The sequence below is a fragment of the Montipora foliosa genome, chromosome 11 (genome assembly GCF_036669935.1).
Source record: "Montipora foliosa isolate CH-2021 chromosome 11, ASM3666993v2, whole genome shotgun sequence".
In the NCBI taxonomy this organism is placed as follows: Eukaryota; Metazoa; Cnidaria; class Anthozoa; order Scleractinia; family Acroporidae; genus Montipora; species Montipora foliosa.
Window position 1 is genome coordinate 12,927,285 of NC_090879.1, and position 25,000 is coordinate 12,952,284.

Consider the following 25,000-nt stretch of genomic DNA (forward strand, 5'->3'; position numbering starts at 1 on the left):
AGCTCCCTAACGTTGAAAGAGGGCGGCAGACGGCTTCAACTTTCATTAAACATTTAAGAAAGGTTGAATGGTTGTTGAAGCAAAGTTCAAACGCTTTTAAAATCGCTCTTCAACAAAATCAAACGGATATTGAAGCCGCTTCCCCGGGCCTTAAGCAACGAGTGCTACGGCAACGTCACAAAACAAGAATAGGGAACTTAAGCAACGACGACGGCGACGACAACGAGAAGGTCCCCTCAAAATATAAATTCGCGTTATTATAATTACTTCGTGACTATAGGGAAGAAGATATCTGTTTGCAAAAATTGCTTTTGTTATTCAAATCTTCCAATCACAGGAACAAAAGACCCTTAGTTTGGACAGCCAATGAGGCACATTAATGACAATAGGTGATGTCAACGATATCTTAACCAATTTAAACCTTTTTAATATGAAAAGGGTGTGGTAGTACTGGTCGGAATGGCGCTTAATTTGCGGGAGAAAATGAAGATTTATATTCAAGTGCTGACATTCTTCGTAAAACTACAAATTTGCCTTTTTCACGTTGTTGTTTTGCTGACGACGGCAAAGAAATGGACAAAAGTGAAAAACGCACGTGCAGAGCGTGCAAAGCTATTCTTTTTGACCGTTAAATATGCAAATTTGTGACGTTCTCGATACGTACCGTCGCCGTTGTTGTCGCTTAAGTTCCCTACTAGGGAGCTTAAGCAACGACAACGGCGACGGCAACGAGAACGTCACCTCAAAATATAAATTTGCGTTATTTTAATCGCCTCGTGCCTATTTCAACGTTTTTAATATGACAAGGGTGTGGTAATTCCTCAAAAATGACACCAGTCGGAACGGCACTCAATTTCGGGGACAAAAGGAAATTTTTTTCTCAAGTGCTGACGTTCTTCATAAAACCATGAACTTGGCTATTTCACTTTGTTGTTTTGCTGACGACGGCAAATGGACAAAAGTGAAAAACGCACGTGCAGGGCGTGCAAAGCTATTGCTTTTAACCACTAAATATGCAAATTTGTGACGTTCTCGTTGCCGTCGCCGTTGTCGTTGCTTAAGCTCCCTACTAACACTCGTGTTACTCACTTCCTCTCTTTCAGCCCGCATCTTGGCCAGAGCTGCGTTCTCGCTTCGGAACTTTTCAATCTCAGTTTCAAGTTCTTTTAGTTTCTGCCTGACTGCGACACTCTGAACAGCTTCGACGGGCGAATCGTCTTTCTTTTCGTCTCCAGTTCGATTTTGGGGCGCATCATTTGCTGGCTGTTTTCTGCCACTTTGCTGCTAGAAAAACGCAAAGGTGTTAGTAGTAAGTAGGTGCCTTGCTAAGTAGTCATTGATCAAAGCGTAATACACATCTTTTGAATACCAAACGGAAAAAAAAAGGTGAATAACTAGGACACCTTTTCCCGCGCTTTGGGCTGGCTGCCTGCAATCGTTTTGAGTGCTGATTGGTTATCTTGATTGTCTATTTCTGCTGTGATTGGCCAAGGCAAATTTGGGGCTGTTTAAGGAAGCTTTAAAGCAAAGGAAGACCGTTGAGGACAAAACAATTTCCGTTTCGTTTACAAGCGATAATTTCCTTTGGGATTACGGTTTATAAAAAAAATCGGTAGAGCGAAGTTGCTGAACGCCTGGCTAGCTGCTGTCATATTCCTAGTGCAAAAGTTCCTAGTGCAAAGATCCTTCGAGTGGAATAGTTTACTTCCTTGCAAAAGGAACCTCTTTTATTACAATAGACACCAATGACATTCCAGGTGAGCTTTCGCGGGAAAGAGATTTTTCTCAAGAGTGAACGCAGCGAAGGAGTGAAATATTTTTCAACACTCGAAGAAAAATTTCGTATCTCCGCACGGCCATGTAATATCTTCTATATCTTTTAGGTGAGAGGATCCTATCCTCTTAAAGGTCCACACACTGGGGCAAAGTACAACTTTTTGCGTGTAAACGGGATACAGAAAACAAATATTGCTTGAATGATTGACCTTCTAGGATCTTGCTTTCATCATACAAACATACCCTTAGTTTGGCTTTACAGCTTAAAGACAGACGACAGAAGCGGTAACGAGAAAACCAAAAAGTCATCAAATCTGATTGGCTAAAACAATAGCTTGGAACGCTCTGCACGTGCGTTTTGAATTTTGGTGCATTTTTTTGCAGTTCTCAGCTAAACAACGACGTGAAATGACCAAAGTTGGTCACTGAAGCTAATTTATCAATTCTCTTTTCCAGATCAAACCAAAGGCAGTTTAACGTAAAGACAGTTAATGCACAATTTCAGAACGACTTGGGACAATAGCCTCATGGTATAAGTAATGTCGATAGTTATTTATGTGGTCTCATCGCTGATTAGTCAATTAGAATCTTATCTTTCCAAGTCGACCACTCATTTTGAATGACGCCCCACTGAGATGAAGGAGACAGGGCCTAAAATAGTACCATTAGCAGACGAAATTACAAAGAAAGCAAGCATTTACTCTTGCAATACTCCAAACACCCTTAATCCTAGTCCTTCTGGGGTTCGACCTCGCGACCTAGCGCACGAAAGGCCGCTGCACGCTCCACTGAGACAACTTTCCGGGGAACGTTGGGATTAAACAAGAAAGGTAACTAAATTTCCGTCGGGTTCTTACATTGGCTTTTACTTTCGGCTTCAATTGAGGAAATAGCTTGGTGACAAGAGAAGACGTTGGTGGTGTCGAGGCCATCACACCATCACCTTCATTCTCCAAAACCTGGTCAAGTCTAGCAGTATTACTTCCCTTTTGACGCACCGGTGGGGTGGAAGTCACAAGAGGAAAGATATCACTTATAGTAACATCGCTATCATCATCATCGTCATCATTAAAATCATCATCATCGCCATTTTCCATGTTCTTCGCGATGCCTTTTGCTTGCTTCTTAATTTCACCCCACGCTTCTTCGTCATTGAAGTCATTGTCCAATGATGGTGACGAGTTTGGATTGAAGTGTGATGACACTACAACAACAAAGAAAAATAGGGGGCTTTACTACAAATTGATGTAGTCCTTACGCAATTAAGTCGTTTCTTCTATGAAATGATGCCAACTCGCGATTTTCCATTGATTGGCCTTTGAACGGTCAAAACTTTGCTTAAAAGTTGCCTTTGAAAAGTAAAATCTCTGGCCACTTTTTTTAGCCGTTAAGAAGCAAAACGAAAAGCAACTATGATGAAATGCGAATTTGTCTCGCACCTATTTCCCACAAGGAAAGGAAAGGAAAGGAACTTTATTTAAGTGTCTAGTCGTTCTAGCGCTGCAGCGCTAATTGGGGACACTGTAAACTGAAATGAACAATGAAAGTAAATCAAGTCAAATGTTGCGCAGGATACAGACATCAGTTCTGTCATTTGGTTGGTTCCTCTAAAATTCTCCGAAACTTCAGTGCTATTAGCCTGGAGAGATTTTTCCGGTTTCATCATTAATTTTATAAATCAAACTGCTTTAAAACACTCTAGTTTCTACCTTTTCCCCACTTGTTCAAATTTGCTTGATTCGAGTTCTCGTCGCCACTTTCTACTTCCAACACACTGTCCAGCGTCATTTCCTTCAGCGTGATGTCACTGCCTTCACTGTCACTATCTGCCACAGAAACAAAACTTCTGAGGGGAGTTAATATCGTGGCATATAAATAAAACACAGGAATGGTATGAAAACGGCATTTCAGTTTAAGAAATTGCTTATTCCATAGTTATAAAGGTAAACAGAAGTGTAAGTAATATTGTCGACAACAGCTTATTATTTTACACATTTCATAGAACATTCACAGTGGATCCTTGCAGGAGTTGTATCACAAATTAAGAGACGAGTGGAGGCAACCTGCTGTTTTTCTTTTGGTTAATAAGTTAAAAGCCTTCTTTTCTCATATAAATTGTCTTTGTTTTCTGCTGATCACAGGCCATTTAAGCCCCTCCCCCCACCCCCCTGGCTTTGGCTACCAATGTATATTTTCTAATGTATGATGAACAATAAAATATATGTATAACCATAAGGGCTGATTGAGACAGGAGGCAAATTTGACCTTTTACAAAGAATATGTGTAAGCAACGGTGAACCATACACACAAAATTCAAATATTACTGTTTCACCACTTTGTTGTGCCTTACATTGTTCCATCCGTCCACCACGAAGAGTGCGTGACAGTAATATACAACACGTACTTACATCCTAGACCATACGCATGAAATAAAATCTTGAATCTTATGCACTTTGAAATTTAGTCCTGGCAATAGCATACCACATCCTAAACAGTAAAAACAAGCCAATTACCATGGTCACTCAGCTCAGGATCGGGATGGTCAGCTGACGAGTTAACTTTACCATCTGCACGACCACAACCCGTGTCTACTAATCTTGGCATTCCTCCAGGACCTGCAAAAAGAACATTGAGATGAAAAAACTCAGTGCGACTTATGAAAGATCCATGCAAACGTGCTAGACATGAGATGTAAAATAAAAGAAAAGTCACTTCAAGTAGTTATGCATATTAATTCTCGCAACCTTTAAACATTATAAAAGCTAATTTTCCCTATTGACGCAAGCATCAGCGGACTCAACAATAAATACCTTGTTGTTGAGTTGAATCTTTTGTACCAATGATCAACTGTTTATGTTGCTTATGCTTTTGCTTGTGTTGCTAAGCAAAAATCAGTCTACTTGTTGGCCCTGTAGGGACATATTATTTTTATGCAAGTGCCTTAGGGTGGGGAGAATCATTGTAGAATGCTTACTTTTCTTGTTTACTGCACTTTGTTCTTGGCCAAAGCACTTGCCACCCTGTGCATTGCCTCTCGCTTTCGCCAGAACCCTGACCACAACCGATGAATTGGAAGAGAAAGATGCATTTGCAGCAGCTTGTTCCAGGAGCTCAAATTCTTCTAGTTCTTCTTCTTCAATCTGGACATTATAAAGCAAAATGATGTATGTAAACTGTGTGTAGCAACCAGTCAAAAAACAATAGAGCACTGTATTGTCACTAATGTCTGCCCAATTTTGACATGCAACCCAAAGCGTCCCTTTAAGTCTGAGACTTTGCTACCAATAGAACTCTTAAGCTTGTATGTGTATGTCATGAGGCTTCCTCGATTAGCTTGACAGGAACTAGTGGGTTTAGTGTGTAATTTTATGCTCTGTAACTTTTGTTGCTGTTGTTGATGATGCGTTTTGACTGCGTCAAACAGTTTTCTTGTTTCACTGTAGTTGTCCACTGGGACCTATAATGTGTTAAAGAGGCATACTGTAGCTAATTAAGGTGTCATTAAAAGATTTCTGTATCACCATTCTATACACACAGTAATTACTGTAACTCCAGAGCAAAATGCTTTCCCAAACAGATTTCTTTTTTCTTAGGCTTTTGACACCAACAACAGTTTACGAATGCTTGAAAATAGCAGTTAGACCTTGATTATTTAAGAAAGTTTGACAATGTTCATGAATTCTCTGTCTACAGTACCTCTTGTTTCTCTTCCAGTTCTTGTAACCTCATTTGAAATGAAGCATCAATGCTGTTAAACAGTCCTGGTGGGTTACCAGTGGATTCTGCTCTTGAAAAGGCACTACTGAAAGTTGAAATCACATCATTAAGTTTCAGTAGGAGTTATACTGTAATTGACAGCTTCAATTACAGGAGTATTAAAAGAACGGGGACCTGTTTTTCAAGAGTCCCGAAACTTTTTGGGCCTATTCCGGGAGCCAAAATTCCCATTACAGTATATCAACACAGAGGTTCTCAGCCACGAAACTTTGCAATCCTTTTGGTTTTTCATGTTAAAAGATCAGCTTTTCAAAACAAGCGAATTGCAGTTTGACAACTGGCTTTTCGGGCCTGAAAAGTTCTCGGGACTTTCAAGAAACAGGCCCCAGGAGGGGCGACACAAAGGAATACGACACTGAAGAAATAATGGTGGCAAGAGTAGGAGAGTCCCAACCCCACCACTAAATTCCACACTACCACCCCACTCTACAAAATGTCACTTGCATGGAGACACAGCTTTCAGGATTTGGAAGCACTTCTGACTTACAATGCAGAAAATGGCTCTAAATAATTATACATGTCAGTAGGAAAGGAGAATTTGCAGCCCCTTTTGAAACCCAACAAATCCTCCCCTGATAACAGCCATGGAAAAGAAAAGGGCCAATCCAAATAAATAGTTTATTGGACATCAATTTAATGTCACTGGATGCATAAATTAATTCAATTGACATTTTAAAGTGATTTTAACAGCGATAATGACGATGATGACAACATTTATGATAATTATGACAACAAAATAATGATGATGATGATGATGTTGATGATGGACATCTGTTCATGACAATAATTTATTTTTCACACCATCACAGCTGAATACAACCTAGTAAGGAATCCTTGTTACCTTTGCATCACTGGTTTGGGTTTATCGGGCAGCACTGCTTTTCCTCTCCCACTAGAGGCCTGTGTTTTTGGAGCAATAGATTCTTTTGACTGCTTTCCCTTGCTGAATGTAGTTTTGTCAGTTACACCAGCTGGCACTTGAGGACTTTTTGAGGCTATTTTGCGAGTTACCTGCCACACATTAAAGTTATTACGATATGAACCTTGCATAATATTATTTCTCAATCCCTACTGACTGGAGGGGTATCAAGTTTGGATTAATTCATCTGGCCTTGGTGGTTCAAAAGGTGTATAACGCTATGCACCGGATAAAACACTATCCAGGGGATAAACACCAGCAAAACCAATTGAGTTAACCAGTGGATAGCGCTATTCACCCTTCGAACAACTGGGCTCTGCATAATAACTGGTGGTTAATTCAGCCTTCATTCATTGGAACCTTACTAAGTAATTCACTTTGCAGTTTTGGATTGGACAGTCCAAAATAGTTTTGACAGTAATGATTTTGTAAGGTATAAATCACCATAATAAATTTCCCGCAGTTGTATCATCAGGCTGGTTGTTTTGTCTGTTGTTAGTCTATAAATTTGACCCTGCATATTAAAACGTTCTAGGAAAAATTACCTAGTATTAGGTTTCCTGTATACTCAAATGATTACATTATTAAGCAAAGGCATTAAACCATTGGCCTTGTTTGTTTATCTCCTTTACTGTAAGCGGACTAGGCAAAAATGTTTAATTTGTGTTGTAGAATCTCAAAGAATAGGGACCTTTCAGCCTTCTCAATATATTTTTGGGGAGCAGGTCATAAGAAAAGTGGAGATGGTTTTGGTGCATAAGGCACCCAAGTGAGTGCCCAAAGGAAGCAATCTTCTAGGGGGGTCTGGGGGCATGCTCCCCTAGGGAATTTTTTAAATTTAGACAGTCACAGATGCAATTAAGTGCAATCTGGGGTATTTAAAGTGACAAAATTTCACATATGGAATTGACACTTGCATGGAGTCTGATAAGAAATACTGGAATGTTAGTTAAATAAACATTTCATGTGCGCCACGCAAAAAAATATTGCGGACGCGAATTTGTATGTCAAACAAGCTTTTTACAAGCCTTTATAATATCTCCAGTGACTTTATGTTAGAGCTAAAAATTTAATGTGTTGTGTCTGACTTTTTCTGACTGGAAGGAGATGGTCAAGCTTTCTGAGGAGGCGGCTCATTGAGCCGTCGACCGGCCGGTTTTGAGAAGGCTGACCTTTAGATCGGAGGACAAGGACGACTACCAGTGGGTGTTTTCTGTTCTGAGGATGCACACTTCGAAAAATGTTGCCCTCCAAACCTTGTGCGCATGCTCAGAACGGAAAACTTTAACTTGTAGCAGTCCTCATCCTCCAATCTAAAGGTTCCTAATGTACACTTTCTCATCACAAAAGAGCCAGGCAATGGGTTGACCACACAGGTTTTAAGCCACATCCCTCAACACCCAGACAAAGACATCCTATGATAAGCTTTTTCACCCACCAGGAAAAACTCACCCTGCTCTGCATCACAGGACCACCAATTGGTACTGTTGGTTTCTTGTTTTCTTGAGATGAGTTACTGAGAATAGGATACCCAGTTTTCCTTTCTTTCTTTTGTGGTGCTGTCACAGACTGACCTGTTGGTCTCTGTGGTTGTCCTACTGTTTTATTTGATGCTGATTTTCCTTTAAACCTGACAAGCCCTTGACCTTTTCGGAGGAAGGTCCTCTGAGGTCTTTGTGGGCTTGCTCGTGATTCAGCCTCTGGTTTTGACGCCTAAAAATATAAAAAGTTAATGTAAAGTATTAATGTCTTTGGCAATATCACAGGAATAATGCATGCATGACTATTTGCAAGGCTATGACAAATTGCCCCAAATTTCAGAGGGTAATTTTTTGGAAAAGACTAACTGCAATGTCACTAAGCATTGTCCATTGGCTAAGTTAACCCATTGACTCCCAGGGGTTCCCCATTGATGAGTAAAATCGTCTGGCGTTAGACAGAGTAAAATACTCTGTATGGCTGGTTCAGGTCAGCTTGGGAGTCAAAGGGTTAACCTGCTGCATGAACTGCCCCGTGTTCAACCTACCGGTAATCACGAAGGTAAAGAGGACTTCAAGGGTCTGACTCCAAAATCACCCCCCACCCCCAGGTACCTTTAACAGGGGTTTCAATAGAAGCCGGTTACCGGCGGTATACCGCCGCCTGCTTTGCATCACACCGCCGGCTAGTTTGCCTTAATTTTCACTAAAAATGTTATCATAAACTTGTCAAACTGCCGCCTTCAATGGGCTATCATGGACGGCTATTTCAGAAGTTATTGAAACCCCTGCTTTAAGGTAGGAGAGGGTGTGGAAGTAGTCAGAATTGATTATCCTTTCAACCCAAAGGGGTTCCCATTTGGCAACTAAAATGATATGTGGCTAAATGAAATATTGGCAAAGTTAAAATCAAGACATTGCCAGCCAGCAATATTACACGCTAGGGTTGTGGGGGGTGCTCAAAGTGTTGCGTAGGGGCCCACATACCAAGGTTGCTGCCCAACGGTTGCCCGGTCGCCTGCAGCGCCTTATTTACAAGCGACCAAATTTCTGAACAAGTAGCCCAAATGGGCACCTTACTTGATTTATCCCTCACTTTCTTGTAAATAAATCCCAGCTGGAATTAATTAATTCTGGGCTCTTAAAAATAAAAATTTTTAAAAATTTTCTTAGGCAGCAGCCTTGCATGATACTCGATATTGCAGATTGCAGATCTATCCATTGGTGGGTTTCTGTTGGTGCTCAATAGACCATTTTCGAATTCTCATAGATGGACTGGATCTAGCATGAAATGGAGGCTAAATCAGGCAAATTAATTTGCATTTGAAAAGATTTGCCCGCATTAGCCTCCATTTCATGCTAGATCCAGTCCAGCTGTGAGAATTCAACAGTTGCAACATGTTAATTTGCTCCCGCCCATCCCTCCCTCTGCTTCATGAGTGTGACTGGTCCCGGTTGGTGGTCTATGGTAGGGTTACCCTGGCTGCCAGCTCATTGTGTCTGAACATATGCATTCAGCACAACTTTCTTGGGCACCTACCCCCAAGCTCATTTTGCCGATGAGTTAAAATCCAACCATAAATGGCTGTTTGGGATGGAAAAGGGTTATTTGAAGGCAACATAGTCTTTGAGTGGACCTACATATTGTCAACCCTTTCGCCCCTAAGAGGTTCCCAACTGACTAGAAAACTCAGAAAATCCATGTTAGTGGCCATTGTAGGAGAACAAATACAACAGATTTCCTTCTAAACACAACTCAAAACTTTATACACAGAAGACCTCTTTTACATACCTCATCACACTTGAGTTGTTGTTCTAAAAGTTCCTCAAAGGTCTTCACCGAAGATCCCTCCCCTAGAACAAAGATGAGTTATCACTCATTTTGACAATAACACTGACTTGTTACGCTTGATACACACAACAATCACCACAACAACAATAGACACTATCAGATAGTTTTTTTACAGTTTTCACACAATGTCATGACAGTTTTCTCCCAATCATTTATAGCATTGCTGCAGCAATGCATATTGATAGAACACAGATTGGCAGAATAACAGAACATGTATAAATAATATTGATTTACCTATGCCTGGTTTGATTGGCCTTGCTTCACCGTCAATCTCATCCTTACTTTCTTCATCTAGGCCATCGTTCTAATGAGTAAAACAAATTGTAGCCACTTTAGCAGAAATTTCTAGCCCCATTTCACCTAAATTTCCAACTTAACTCTTGAAAAGCATATCTTCCTCTGCGATAATGACAGAGGTGGTCATTAGGGAATATGGTGTCCTTCCTGGATATATTTAGCATGCAAAATGAAACAGTGTGAGTGACAATTATTATTGCACACTTACACATGTACTGTAAAGCTGCAATTGACAAGGAATTATAGAGAATCCACACCAGAAATGGTCATAAATTAAAATGGACCAATCATCACTAAGGACTATGTGCAAGTTACAATGCATTCTTTTGAGAGCTGTATAGTTCTGTCTACTGCTATTGGAAATAAATGTTAATGGAACTGGCTTTCCAGAAGAACATTAGAAGACATTCTAAATAAAACGAGGTTAGTCATTATTTCCAATATTCCTATCGCAAAATGGTGACAAAAGACTACACTTTTAGTATGTATTATATTAACATTGAAAACTAATCTCTTACTTTTCTTACAGAATCAGAATCGTGCAGATCTATCACTGTTGTTTCTCTTGCATTACTTTCTTCAAATTCTGCCTCATCATAATTATTGTTGTCTTCCACTTCCTCTTCATCCATTTCTCTATCATCCATCTCATTAGGGTCCTTTTCAGATTCAGAGTCATACAAAGGGTAGACACCACTCATAGCATCTGCCTCTGATTGTTTATCAAAGTCTGTCTCAACACTTGCAAGCAGCTGAGCCCCAGGATCACAATTCCCCACCTTATCACACTGCGGATGTTGCTGTGTCGTTACTGGATCACTGTTTCCTTTATTATCTAATTTTTCTTGTATTCCTAAATTGGTCTGAATATCTGTGCCAGGAGAAAGCTCTTTATGTAAATTCGGAGTTTGGCAACTCTGCGCAATGTCGAGTATTTCCTTGGATTTCATTCCCGGATAAAACATGGGGCTGAACATGTTTGGTGCATCCAAAACTTTGTTTCCTTGCAATGGTTGTGTAACAGCAGATAGAGGTATTGCTCCCATGGGAAGGCGATAATTTGTTGAGTTCCACATCATTGGGTATACTGTTGTATTAAATGATGCGATACTTTCCTCAAGTCTCTCGTCCTCAGGTACCTTGTATTGTGGTGCACGAGTTCCACTTCCTGTCTCTGGTATCTGAGAGGGTAGTTCACCCTGGATCATCACCATCGTTGGTATGTTAGGACTAAAAGTAGCCCCAAAAGGATCACTAGATATTTGTCCCACACGTTCTCTATCATCAACTGCATCTGCTGTCCTTGTCGTGGTATTCACTGACACTGGCATGTTAGGAAATTGTTGCAGCTTACTTTGCAGTAAACCTGGACTTGCCCTCTTTCCAATGTCCTGACTTGATGCGGATTGGACTATCTGTCTTGATGTGGTCTGCTGATCATGAAGACTTCTTTGGGCAGCCAAGATGGCTTGAAGTTGACTCTGTTCCATTTTAAGTGTTTCCATTGACTGTTGCTGTTGACGTAACATACTTTGCTGTTGTTGTTGCTGCCACAGGCGCAGTTTTCTAAACTTTTCCAAAAGTTGAGTTTGATTTTGTGACTGTATAGAAGCATTTCTGGCCTTTAAGGGTTCCTGAGGCAAAGCACATTGAGAACCTATAATTTTGAAAGGAGCAAATTTGCTTATGCAGCATCAGAATAAATGTATTACAAATTTAAAAGTGCGCTGCTCGTTTGCGATTGGGTGAAAGCCTTAAACTAATTAAAAATGAGGGCAAAAAAGTACATTGGGGCACAGGCGGCCCAAGGTCACGATGCGAGTAGTTTGCTGCCGACATCTACTATTACATAACGACCGAGTTTGATTATGTGAAAAGTGAATCTCACCATGCAGCATATAGAGGTGTTGTGTTACAACGGTTTGAATTTTTTTTTTTTTGGTTTTCCTTTCCTAACAAAGAGGAGAGGAAAACCAAAAAGCCATAACTCGCTTAAAAAGCTTCGGATTGAGCTGAGAAGCGAGATGACAATAGAAAAGACAACAAGACATTGAGGTGAGTCATTTTCATTGCAAAAATATCAACATTTAGGCTAAAATGCCCATTACCGCTTTTTCCCCATACAAACTTTCAAAAAATTCAAACCATTGTAACACAACACCTCCACATGCTGCATGGCGAGAGTCACGTTTCGCGTAATCAAACTCGGTTGTTATGTTACAGTGTATAGTAGATGTAAGCGGCAAACTACTCGCATCGTGAGCTTGGGCCGCCTGTGGTTGGGGGGAGGGCACCGTCTAAACTTCGACAAATGCAAGCTCTCTATGCATTGCCATAAGTTACACAGATTGAAAGTCTCAAGTCCATTTTAATACTAACCTCTGGATGGCTAGATTCTCGAATACCCGGTTGGCCATTTACTGCATTTGAAAAATGTTACAAGGCCATTTACACGACAGAAAAATTTGGGTCCGGACCCATCGAAAAAGCGATCAGACCCATAACTTTTGTAAAGAAACACTGGAGTTTCTACAGGACCATAGGCGCCTATGGCCCTGTAGAAACTCCAGCATTTCTTTGCAAACGTTATGGGTCCGTACCGCTTTTTTGACGGGTCCGGACCCAAATTTTTCTGTCGTGGAAACGGCCTTTACATCTGTCTCGTTTACCGTATCGACACGACAATAGTGGCCAGAAACCATGTATGTTATAATTATTTCGGACAATATATTGCTCAAGAAATCTCATTCATTACTATCATGGAAGCACAATTGTAAGACTTTTATATTGTACTGGGCCCGGTTGTTCGAAAGCTGATTAACTTAATCCAGGATTAGCGTAAACTTTGGTTTAATTTTTTCAACTTTTTGGTGAAATTTTGTTTTGCTTATTTTTGTTCTTCAAGATCGACTTCCTCTAATTTTAATTTTTGCCCAATATCAGCGTCGAACAGCATTTGGGAATAGAGAAATAAACTCCTTGGTTAATTTTTAATCTGGGGTTAGCGTTAATCGGCTTTTGAACAACCTGGCCCTGATTACCAACCTTCAAACGGTGCATGATGCGCCAGAGCCACTTTTGTATCGGAATTTGTGATTTCTTGATGAACATATGGTATCGCGTTTTCATCTCTTGCTAATGAGGGATCATTTTCTTTCTGATTAATAACACCAACGTCCTCGGATTTCAAACGATCCATGACATTAATGCATAGCTTATCAGATTATAAGTTCTCGCACACAACCCAACAGTTTCGATCGCTCTCCCATCGCCACTGATTTCCACCGCGAACGGATCGATCTGTTAAGCAGCAATTTTTCCACATCCCTAAAATGGAATGATCGACGCCTAAGAAGTATTTTCTAGTTGAAAAACCCCGATGAACGCGCGGTAGAAAATTTGTGCAAAGGAACGCGCCATTTTTCAAAGTTATACAAGGAAGACGCGAATTCGCATGCGCAGATTTTACAGCGCTGACCAGTTTTATTACAACTTCAAACATGGCGAGGGCTTCGCGTGTTTCCGAAATCGAAGAAATCTTGAAGAAAGAACTGAATACAACTAAATTTAAAAGTTTAGGGTCTGCGAGCGGTGGCTGTATAAATGAGGGACACAGTTTTGATACCGATCACGGAAAGATTTTTGTAAAAGTAAATGAAAAATCCGAGGTACCGGAAACAAACGAGGCGATAGGGGGAATCTCCTTTGTCGATTGATTGTCTTGTTTGTTTTGATAACTAGCTTAAGTATTAGTCTGTTTACCTCTCAGGCCAGGAAAATGTTCGATGGTGAACTTTTAAGTCTGGAAACTATTTACAAGACAAACACAGTGCGAGTTCCTAAACCAATAAAGGTTAGCCAATTTGTAGAAAAGCAATGCAACTGAAATGTGAGTAAATGCCTTGGAATTTAAAATTTTTTGTACAAAATTATTATTCACTGCAGGTGCTAGATAATCCTTCCGGAAAAGAAACAATTTTTGTCCAGGAATACCTCGATATGAAAGGCCTAAGAAAATACCAAGCTCAACTTGGAACAGAACTCGCAAGGCAAGTGGCGCAAACCAGTTTCAACAACTTGGAGAGAATGTCTTATTAGGAGGATCAGCTTTACAACCACTGTTTTTTTTTTTTTTGGCATAATGGCAATGGTATGGTGCCAAATGAAACACTATTAATTGCATGCATGCTTAGCAAGATGATGCACTCACTAACGTTAGGTAATAGGTCACCATGGCAACAAAAAATCCATCAAAAAAACGCCCTCGTAAAAACGAACTCGGTGACCCCCAATTTTTATTGCTGGAAAGTGATTGGCATGCTATAATAACTCTCTCTGCTAAGTTTAAAAAATTCTTTGAATTGAGAGCCACCTTAAAATTTTCCAGTTGTTAAGGTGACTATGAATCCGCTGCAGAGAAGTTTTTATAACTATTTCCTGAAAGTGTTTTAAACTGGTTTGAGCCTCCTTAATTATTGGCCTCGTTATCAAAATATTAATATTCATTTGACAGTTCTTAACAAAGCAATCCCTCCACGCCACTACCATTCCTTTAGTTCAAGGAATATCACTTTTCAAATGTCTGATTTTTTTATCATTGACCCCGCCAAATTAAAATGCCTTGCCCCAGTTGTTTAAACGATGAATAGCACTGTGTCAGATAAATTACTATCCAGAGGATAAGTTATAGTGAAAGGCCGAATTCCAAGTTCATGTCTGCGTCCTCTTCAAAGCAAGTCCAAGTGTGAAGTTTTTCTTATGAAAATTAGTTTTCTTTCATATTTAAAGTTTTGCTAGTTACCATCACAAAAACTTCGCACTTAGACTTGGAATGAACGTGGAAATGGCATATTGCGCTATCCAGGGAATTGTGATTTATCAGGTGGATAGAGTTATCCACCTTTTGAACGACTGGGGCCTGGACTATTACTAGTTTTTTTCTTGACTGCACCTTCAGCAGCGGTCCCAGGAACCCATTTATCCAAAGTCCCAAAAACTTTTCGAGCCTGAGAAGCCTTTTCCAAATCTGCTTGTTTTAATAAGTTGGTCTTCAAGATGTTTTCAGGATAGCAAAAAGCAAATTAAATGATTGTGGAATTTGGTGAATGAAAACCTCGCCATTTTCAAGATACAGAGGAATTTGTGATACCCAAAAAAGGCCCGGAAAGTTGCGGGACTTTCAAGAAATGGGCCCCTACAAAAAGGTGTTCTATCGAACACTCAATGATGCCTTCATGTGGGGCTGGACAATCTGTGAGCCAGCAAGTCATGCCAGTCTCGCATTTAAGTCCAAGCACCCATTTCAAATAGTGCTCTAGCCTGATAAACAGTATTTATAAAGTCTAAGACCCATTTTAAAACGGTTAGCCTTCAATAATTGGGTGATTCGCATGTTGACGTGCCAGCTATTTTGTCGAGGTAAGTCAGAGGAAGAAATGGATTGTTTCGAAGAAAATGCATATTTTTCAAGTAATCACCTATGCAATACTGAAACAATTATTATTCACCTCAGGCTAGGTGAATATCAGTGAATAAAAAAAACGACTTCATCTCGGTTTTTATTTACAGTTATTCACCTCGACTTTATCGATTAATTGTTAAATAATGTCAAGAATATATCTACCGTAAGCTTTTATCATGATAATTTTCAAGATAACTTTTAAATTGTTGTGTAAAATGTGTAGACACTTAAAAGTATACCTATATCTGGCAGGCTTCATTTAAACAACATTGAAAAACTCAAAAAAGCTGAATCTGGGAAGGACCAAGATTCAAAAGCAGTTGATAAGTTTGGATTTCTCACAACAACATGCTGTGGTTACCTTGCACAGAACAATGAATGGCACGATGATTGGGGGGTGAGTTTCAGAATGATAATGTGTAATATATAATGGAGTCGAGATGCAGCTTTTGCTACGGTTCTTATGATTCATGTAGAAAACAATGGGCGGAGTAGTACGGTATATATATATTTAACTACACAGTCAACAAAACAGTGAAGCTGAACCCCAAACACATTATTATAGAACTGTGTCCTACACTGAAGTACTGTACTACTGTACTTTACTACTGTTAGTAATGATGTATATTAACCCTTTAACACCCAAACCGGCCTAAACCAGACGATTTGCCTCGTCAATGGGGAACCCCCGGGAGACAATGGGTTAAATTAAAAATTAAAATAAAAAATTATCACCAATTTTCAGGAGGCAGATCTAAAGTAAAGGTCACATTCCACAGTTTAAGACTAGAAGACCCTGCTCCACTGATGAACAACTATGCCAAATGTTTCGCTTGACCTGAAACAACATTTTTGTAGAGTGATTAGGGCTAGGAGACACTTGCGGTGTTGTTTATTTATTTGTAGCACCAATGACATGTACACTGACCTGCATTTTCAGACGCGCCTATTTTCAGATGGGGGAAGGGCTAGAGAGGGAACCCCAAGAGCAAGTTTGCCAAGGAAAGAAAGTTGATCACGGTGACTTGAACAAAAAAAGTCATTAATTTTAATTAATTAAGGGGTTGTGAATATTATTTTAATAGCTATGTTTCTTTTGTAACAGACATTTTACACCAAATGCAGATTGCAGCATCAAATGGACCTGATTGATAAAGAGGTATAAACAAATAGTTTGTACTTTAATTTTGTGAATTATTAGGCCACTGACCAGATCATTTCACACTTCATTCAGGTGTGGGTACTTGTGGTAAATTCAAGGAAATGCTTCACCTCTGGTTGGTGCCTGCTGTGGCACCTGTTCCTGATCCCTTCTATTTGTTTTCCCTCTTATTAAAATCATTAAAACTACCTCTATGGAAAATTATGATCATTTCATGGTATGAAACGTTACAAAATATTGATTATGACTCCAGTACAGTGACGCAGAGGCAAGATCTCTATGGTCAAAACTGAAACCTAGAATACCAGAGTTTTTCAAAGATGTTGATGTAAAGCCATCACTTTTACATGGTGATCTTTGGAGCGGAAATGTGGCAGAAACAGATGAAGGGCCAGGTATTGAAAATAAAATTAATAATATTAGTCGCTTTTTTTAAATAAAGTCCTGGTAGCCGTCATCGTCCTCGTTTCGTAAGCTCCCTATTTATGGTGACTTGCTCTTAGGGGTTAAATTAGGGAAACCTGGTCTTCTGTTCACTCTCCTTCGAAAACCTGGACTTTAATAGTTGGTAGATGAAAAAAAAAGAGAACAACACCTTCAGTAGTGATACAAATCAATGTCTAATATTTAATAATCTATTTTTGTCCTTCAATTTATTAATCAATGAAATAAAACAAACAGATAATTAGGCTTTCCAAAAATGAAATTAATTTTAAAATACTCCAAGTCATGTATGGCCACACTTTTCCATTTCTTTTTTATAGTGGCATTTGATCCAGCTTCATTTTATGGACATCATGAATATGATTTAGCAATAGCAGGAATGTTTGGAGGTTTTACGAGAGCACTTTATGATGCATATCACAAAGAAATTCCAAAAGAGAAAGGCTTTGACAAGCGACACGAGCTCTATAAACTATTTCATCATCTGAACCACTGGTAAGTTTAAGTAAAATACATGGGTAATGGCTAGAACACATCAGCCAAGGCACTGGTGGACAGTTGACCAACTGTTGGTGTCGACCAACGCATTGAATCATGTTGGTTGGATTGGATCAGAAGCATGTGACTTTGAAGGGTGTAACTTGCAACTCTTTTCCTTGGAACAAAGCTGGGGGTTTTAGGACACCAATTTTATGCCCAAATATTGACATAAATAAGATTGAAGATGTATGCCTGGCAAATGCACGAGCTACGTTACTTCCAAATAAAGAAATTTTTAAACTCCAAAAAACCCCAGCTCTGAACCAGAGTTAACCGCTGGCCAGCAGCCATATTGCTTTACTAAAACAGAAGATGTCTCCATAAAAATGGAGTGCTATTCCCCAAAGATTCTACAGGTACACAAATATGGCCACTGTGGCAACAGCAACAGAAACACGTGAAAAAGATCTACAGCATTAAACATTGAAGTTATGGTATTTTGTGCTGCTTCCTAATCAATATTGTGTTGGGTGGGGCCGTGAGGCAAAGGGGTATTCGTGGCCTTCTTTTCACGGACAAAGAACAGCAAAATAATGTGTCACTTCTTTCGGTCCAGGATTTGGGTGTATAAAGGAGAATGTACATTTTTATGAGGAATACCCTCTGCACTTAGTGAATAACAAAATCTCAAAAGCACCACAAAATGCCACTTTTCTTAAACTTGTGTTTGAGGAATTTCAGATATGAACTTCAAACGTCTCATTCCACAAAAAGCAATGATATGGGAAACATGAGAGTTGACAAATAGATAGACACCTTTTAAATCAAAACCGAATTACAGGATCATTGATTTATCATTGTTTGTTTTCAGGAATCACTTTGGAACAGCTTACAGATCATCATCGCTAAGGATCATGCATGAATTGATTACAGATAATTATCTATAAAAATGAATAATATTATTAATATTAAAAACATAAATGGCTTAAATCCAGGAGTCATATCACAATTAAGTGAAGTGTGATCGGACTCAGTGTGAGTGTAGTCCTGGCATTGACTGACGTTTCGACAACATGCATTAATTTTATGTCCAGAAATGCAAGCAATTTGGTGCAATTTTGATATTCAACATGACGCGTCCCTTTTAAGTCTAAAGCTGCTGTTACATGTTGAAACTTTTAGCTGAAACTTGTGGGCAAGGGCACTGCAAAAAACGTTTCAGCAGGCATTGCACCATGTAACATAACGGGAACATTGAAACTGTTCTCGAAATGTTGTTTGCATAGCCTTAGCCAGTTTCTGATTGGCGTATGCAGCGTAGCATAACGAGGCCGAGTGAGACCAGTTTCACAACCTGGTATTACACGGTAAAACTCCTGTTTTTATCACCACTGTAATTGCTGTGAGTGTTGCAGAAGTAGAAAGCAGTTCTAGAAAGTTGTCTCGCAACAGAAGTTCAAAACAATTTCACAAAACCGACCTAGTTACATTGTGCAATACCTCCTGAAACTTGTTTTGCAGCGAAGTTGCACACAAGTTTCAGTTTCAATGGTTAACAGTGGCTTAAGCATTTTTTGCTACCTATTTCTAACAATAAGGTTATGGTAAAGTTAGCATTATTTTTTTTACTGCAGCACTTTATCCTTACTTATTAAGGAGCAGCATCATTTTTGGAGGACACTTTGTGACGTTAATCATCAGTATTCCAAGACCCGAGTGACGTTAAAGTTGGGGAGAGGAGCAAGGGGGCACTTTGTGACGCTTATTGGAAAATGCGTACATCTAATTACACTGTACTTACATGCATTTACGGACATCTAGATGTCGAAACATCAGTTGTCATCCTTAACAGTCCTTCTCAGGACTCCACTCACCCCGACAATCGTAATTCGTGTACTCATGATATTAACATAATCATTTTACTGTACGATTAAGAGAGTGGTCAATCAGTCTTATAAAATATAATTTTAAAATAATTTATGGTGAATCATGAAAACGATTTTGAGCAAAGAGGAGTACTTTGCTTTATCGTGAACTACCCAATACAGCTGGAACAACTAGAGCAATACTTAGTCTAAAAAAATCAATAATGCTTTTTCTGCCTGAAGAATGCTCCATACTGTAATCCCAATTTTTACAAAACAATAAAAGTCGGGACATGAATGTCAAGTCTTCCATTTTTGTGTCCTCGTTATTATCCCTTTGTGGCCAAGTACGTGCTCCAGAGGAATGACATCATGTTGCCCGCCAAAACTCTATACTGAAAATGAAAAACGATAAATTTTGAAACCAACAAACCACCAAGCAACAATTACCCTACATGTACATGTAAGATGAAATACCAGTGCAGAAAAGGCCTCAGGCTTGAATGCTAAATTCCAACAACTGAGATGTGCCACCAACTACGTATATGAAATTGCCATCTTGCAGTATGAAAAAATGCAGCTGCTGTGACATGCTGCAGCACCAAGTTCAAGAAGGAGACTTCCTTCATTATTAATTTTTGAAAAGCCCCTTTGGAAACAATATCAACGACGAAAGGCTAGTTTTTCCAAAGCTCAATGGAGACATTTCTGAAGGTTTTACACAATTGCCTACTTTCACCATCGCATAATGCAATACGTTTTGGGACATTCGCATTTACATAAAAACAATATAAGTTGGGAACTGTATCTTGCTTCAGTGAACTGAATACCATTGTTTTAATGCAAATACCTCCCCCCATTCCCCCCCTCAAAAAAAAAAAGAACTGTATTATGGGATTGGTGAAAAAGCAAATGAATTATATACATGACTGTATACATTCCCATCCCTAACAGGACTGAGTTCAAAAAAGGAAACCCGTGGGTTTCAGACAAACAACTGAGAAGATAAACATTCAACTCAGACAGTACAACATTTCTGCAATATTTGCCTCCAAGCATGGATTCAAAATAGTTAGCCTTTCAATCCTTTATTAATAAACAGTTTGTTTATAAACATTGTTCAACATCAATTTTGTTGAGCAACAAGTTAATGTTGCAGGATGTTGAACCATCTATCATTGGCTTTAGATTGTGCATATTCACAGTTACAAGCCTAGGGCAAATACTGAAATCTTTGCTGAAACTAAAACTGAGAGAAAGTGACTCATTCACCGGATAAAGTTATAAATCTGGCCCCAGTTATTCAAACGATGGATAGCACTATCCACCGGATAAATCACTATCCAGCGGATAGGGCGGTTTTCAATTGAGTGTCGAAAATAATTAGATAATTACTTTGGTTTATGATTACTTCACTCAGTGATTGGTTCAAAGTTCTCGCGCCATTTTTTCAACCAATCAGAAGTGAAACCAAAAGCAATCGTGGCTCACGCGTACACATTTTCCCGCGCTTTGTGTCGGCTACGTGTAATTACTTCGACTTTTGATTGGTTTGCCGGATTGTCTCCGTCCTTTTTGATTGGCCAAAGTAATTACTTTGGTTTTGGTTTTACGACACTCAATTGAAACTCGCTCTAAACACTAGCAAAACCAATTGAGTTATCCAGTGGATAGCGATTTATCGGGTGGATAGCGCTATCCACCCTTCAAACAACCGGGCTCTGACCTTCGAACAACTAGGGCCTGATGTTATCCTTAAAATACCCTCGATCTCTGGCCCATGGTGTACTGCTTTGCAACCTAACTCTTAGAAATACCTCTTTTGGAACATAATTTAGGTTGAAGAACTGAAATATTATCCACACTCGCCAACTCATCTTCAGGGCTGTCCAGTAGTGTTTTTTTATTTTCATTATTGCTCCTTCATGTGATTTTCCCTACAACACAGATAATAGGGAAAGTTAAGTCCCTCTTGGTAAGCTATGGCGGTTGCAAGGGCTAAAACCACCAAAACAACATTACCCAAAAAAACTGGTAATGCAGAACTTTCTAAACAACAACAAAGTCTGGACTTGAATATGCCACAGAACATCCCCAGCAACTAGAAAATTATGTACTCATTACGTAGATGTGGGTAGTGCGAAGGAGACCCTGGTACAAACTAGTCTTGGTGTGTTTGACAGTGCACAAAATGTACTAAACAAAGTACAGTTTGTACCCAAGAAACCACGAAACCCCAAAAACCAATGAAAACATAAAAACCCACCATTGAAACCTGTGAAACCATGAAACCGCCCGAAACCAGGGAAACCATGAAACTTTAAAACCAGTGAAACCATGAAACCTCCGAAACCACGGAAACTGGTGTTCTCAGTTGGTTGAGCATCGGGCTGTAATGCGGGAGGTTGTGGGTTCGAACCCCGGCGGGATCAACACTCATTATCTTAAAATAACTGAGGAGAAAGTGCTGCATTCGTAATTTCATCTGCAAATGGTAGACTTTCAAGTCTTCTTGGATAAGGACTATAAACCGGAGGCCCCGTCTCACAAATACCTTCTATGTTCATAAGTTCCCAGTGGGACGTTAAAGAACCCACACACTATTCAATAAGAGTAGAGGATGTAGTCCCCAGTGTTGCGGCTGTCCTGTTCTCTCCAGCAGAAGTGGCCGGCTTGGCAGAGATGTCTCTAAAAAGGCTTACGGTGTATGAGGCCACCTAAGCAGAAACAGCCATAAGCCAAATGGGACTTTGCCGAATGCTGGAACATGTCGATGTAGATGTAGAAACCTACCCTGGTCCCAGAAGTTTTTCTTGAGCCGCGAGAAAGCCACAAAGCGACGAAGACGAATTGCAAAGCCACGAGAAGAGAAAAACCATGCAGACACAAAGGTTAGGATCTGACTCTCAGGTTCGGATTGGTTGATATTTTTACAAACACAAACACAGCAGAGGTGTTCTCTTGTCGCCACTTTGGGGATCTCTCGCAGCTTAAGAAAAAACCTCTAGGACCAGGGTAATTGAAACCTGGAAACCCCCCGAAACCACCGAAACCATGAAACCTGGCTTCGGGGGTTTCATGGTTGTAATGGTTTTGGGGGTTTCATGGATTCACTGGTTTCGGGAGTTCATAGTTTCACTGGCTTTGAGGGTTTGATAGTTTCGGGGGTTTCATGGTTCAATGATTTCAGGGGTTTCGTGGTTTTAATGGTTTCCAGGGTTTCATGGTTTCAATGGTTTTGGGAGCTTATGGTTTCAGAGGTTTCATGGTTTCATTGGTTTCGAGGGTTTCATGGTTTCAATGGTTTCAAAGGTTTCGTGATTTCAATGGTTTTGGGGGTTCCATGGTTTCAATGGTTTCAGGGTGTCACGGACTAGACACTTCACATAAGGTCTCCACACTAATTTCTTGTCTTGACTCTTTATTCCTCCTTAACACTTCTTGATCCCTGGATCTTGTAACAACTACTCCAGTACTGTAACAAATCTCCACGCACAACTAACTAACAACAACAACTGCTTCTAATCAATATAATTTATACTTAGTGTCCTAAATATGGCTAATTACATGTACATCTTACACTTGTGTTACTAAATATAGACATGACATCATTCTAGAATTTTCCACGACTTTCACAAGTAAGCATGACTCAGCAGTCTTCATGTAATTTAGAATGTTCTGAAAACTGACTCAACATCATCACTTACAACAGAATGTTCTTATCTAGAAGGTTCCAGAATAATATAGATTCATCACACGGGTTTGTGGTTTCCGGGGTTCCATGGTTTCACTGGTTTGAATGGTTTCCTGGGTTTCTTGGTTCAATGGTTTCAGGGGTTCATGGTTTGAATGGTTTCATGGGTTTCTTGGTTCAATGGTTTCAGGGGTTTCTTCGTATCAACGGTTTCCAAAACCATTGAAACCAGACTGAATGAAACCATACAAAACCCATAAAACCAGTAAAACCCACGAAACCACTGAAACCACATGAAACCCATGAAGCCAGTGAAACCATATGAAACCCATGAAACCACTCCAGTGAAAACATAAAACCCCTGAAACCAGTGAAACCTTGAAACCATCACAAAAACTTGTCAAAAACTGTAAGACTCGCTTTTCAGATAAGGCAGACATGAACTAGGAAATGGCCTGTTAAGTTCATTATTACCTTTTTTTGTTAATTAAAGCAATGAATCTATAAAAGACAATCTATTTTAATACCAAGGTTTACAATACACTCACCTCTAAAACTCCTACAACATAGAAAAACACCAATAGCAGAGAAGGACTCATGATACCCCTATCAATCAACAATCTTTTGGCTTTAGAATATGATGCTGTTTTGGGAACAGTTTTTTCCAGCAACTCATAATGGAAATGTATCAAAGGGGCACTGAAACAAAACCTTAAAAAAAAGACAGGAAAGACTAAGTCAGCTGAGGTGTAATGGCGTACTTAAACAAAACTGAATCGAACCCAATCATTTGATTGATGTTCGATTGGTTTAGTAATCAAACATAATCAAACTGGCACTTTTCAGTGAGTTCAATTAAGTTCAATTACCAAACCAATCGAACATCAATCAAATCAATCAATAATATGAGCAGCACGGTAAACTATGTAAACTGCCTGTATAACACTCAGAATAACACCAAGCAATGATAAGGTTGAAGAAGAGTTAAATCACTGTCGCTAAAGTTTTATTTACCACTGCTTCCAGAATGGTTAGTTTCACGCCAAACATTCGATTGTGTTTGATTGGCAAAAATTATTTTTGCAATTATGTTCGATTATCAAACCCAATCAAGCAATTAAGTTCGATTACCGAACGTTCGATTGACTACACCGGGATGTGCCCAACCTCAGTAAGCTGAAGAACGCCAAAGCCAAAAAAAACATAATTATCGTGTTAATTTCTTCCTGGATTTAACTTTTAAATTTAATTGTATTTACCACTTACCCATATATAGAAAAGGCTATTGCAGGCCTGTAATCTAAGGGAAGATCCTTTCCCCACTTCTGGATTGTTTGAGATACAATGTTCCCCAGTCCTGCAGTAATAGCACTATTACAACAAATAATTTAATTAAAGAACTTTGTGAATGTCAATTACACAGTCAGCCTTTCCAAAAATAGACCCAGTGTGTAAATCAACAACAGCTTTGCCATTAACCCATTGACTCCCGAGGGTTCCCCATTGACGAGTAGTCGTATGGCGTTAGCCAGTTTAGGCCGGTTTGGACTTCAAAGGGTTAATAAAGACATTTCCTTAAATTTGCAAATTGAGGCAAGTTGCAATTTGTTTGCAGTGTACCTTCCACTTTGTTATCTGAACCCATGCCTCCAAGCCAAGCACTGCAGAAATCATAACCCCCATCCTTTGTAATTAAAAACTACAATCCCAAAAGGTTGGTTGTATTTTGTTGACAGTTTTGAAGAAAATTGTTTGAAAGGTCAAAATTAATTTTGGTCTGCTACTTTAATTAAAG

General features: G+C 39.5%; 3 protein-coding genes across 7 annotated transcripts in view; 1 reads left to right on the forward strand and 2 right to left on the reverse strand.

Moving 5' to 3' along the window:
• LOC137975569 (centromere protein J-like) overlaps nt 1-13,557 on the reverse strand; it is a 29,204-nt gene extending 15,647 nt beyond the window's left edge. The window contains exons 1-12 of one of the 5 annotated variants that reach the window (XM_068822683.1): nt 13,145-13,557; nt 10,618-11,756; nt 10,037-10,106; nt 9,743-9,804; nt 7,925-8,185; nt 6,395-6,564; nt 5,473-5,578; nt 4,751-4,916; nt 4,290-4,391; nt 3,486-3,602; nt 2,634-2,980; nt 1,090-1,281 (exon numbers count right to left, since the gene is read on the reverse strand). In XM_068822683.1, the coding sequence (XP_068678784.1) occupies nt 1,090-1,281; nt 2,634-2,980; nt 3,486-3,602; nt 4,290-4,391; nt 4,751-4,916; nt 5,473-5,578; nt 6,395-6,564; nt 7,925-8,185; nt 9,743-9,804; nt 10,037-10,106; nt 10,618-11,756; nt 13,145-13,298 (2,886 nt within the window). In that variant the 5' untranslated portion in view covers nt 13,299-13,557. Of the gene's footprint in view, nt 1-1,089; nt 1,285-2,633; nt 2,981-3,485; nt 3,603-4,289; nt 4,392-4,750; nt 4,917-5,472; nt 5,579-6,394; nt 6,565-7,924; nt 8,186-9,742; nt 9,805-10,036; nt 10,107-10,617; nt 11,757-13,144 lie in introns of all 5 variants that reach the window. The other 4 variants (XM_068822686.1, XM_068822684.1, XM_068822682.1 and 1 more) reach the window with 4 other exon arrangements.
• Nucleotides 13,558-13,585: 28 nt separating this feature from the next.
• LOC137975120 (ketosamine-3-kinase-like) lies at nt 13,586-19,809 on the forward strand. The gene is made up of 8 exons (XM_068822188.1): nt 13,586-13,767; nt 13,869-13,952; nt 14,045-14,148; nt 15,813-15,957; nt 16,666-16,719; nt 16,976-17,117; nt 17,487-17,661; nt 18,518-19,809. The coding sequence occupies exons 1-8, from the start codon at nt 13,600-13,602 to the stop codon at nt 18,591-18,593; spliced, it is 948 nt and encodes a 315-aa protein (XP_068678289.1). The 5' UTR covers nt 13,586-13,599; the 3' UTR covers nt 18,594-19,809.
• The window catches only part of LOC137975123 (peroxisomal membrane protein 2-like), a 9,035-nt gene continuing 1,353 nt past the window's right edge, over nt 17,319-25,000 (reverse strand). The window contains exons 2-5 of the mRNA XM_068822193.1: nt 24,472-24,576; nt 23,754-23,916; nt 21,329-21,448; nt 17,319-19,906 (exon numbers count right to left, since the gene is read on the reverse strand). Coding sequence (XP_068678294.1) covers nt 19,841-19,906; nt 21,329-21,448; nt 23,754-23,916; nt 24,472-24,576 — 454 coding nt within the window. The 3' untranslated portion in view covers nt 17,319-19,840. The remainder of the gene's footprint in view (nt 19,907-21,328; nt 21,449-23,753; nt 23,917-24,471; nt 24,577-25,000) is intronic.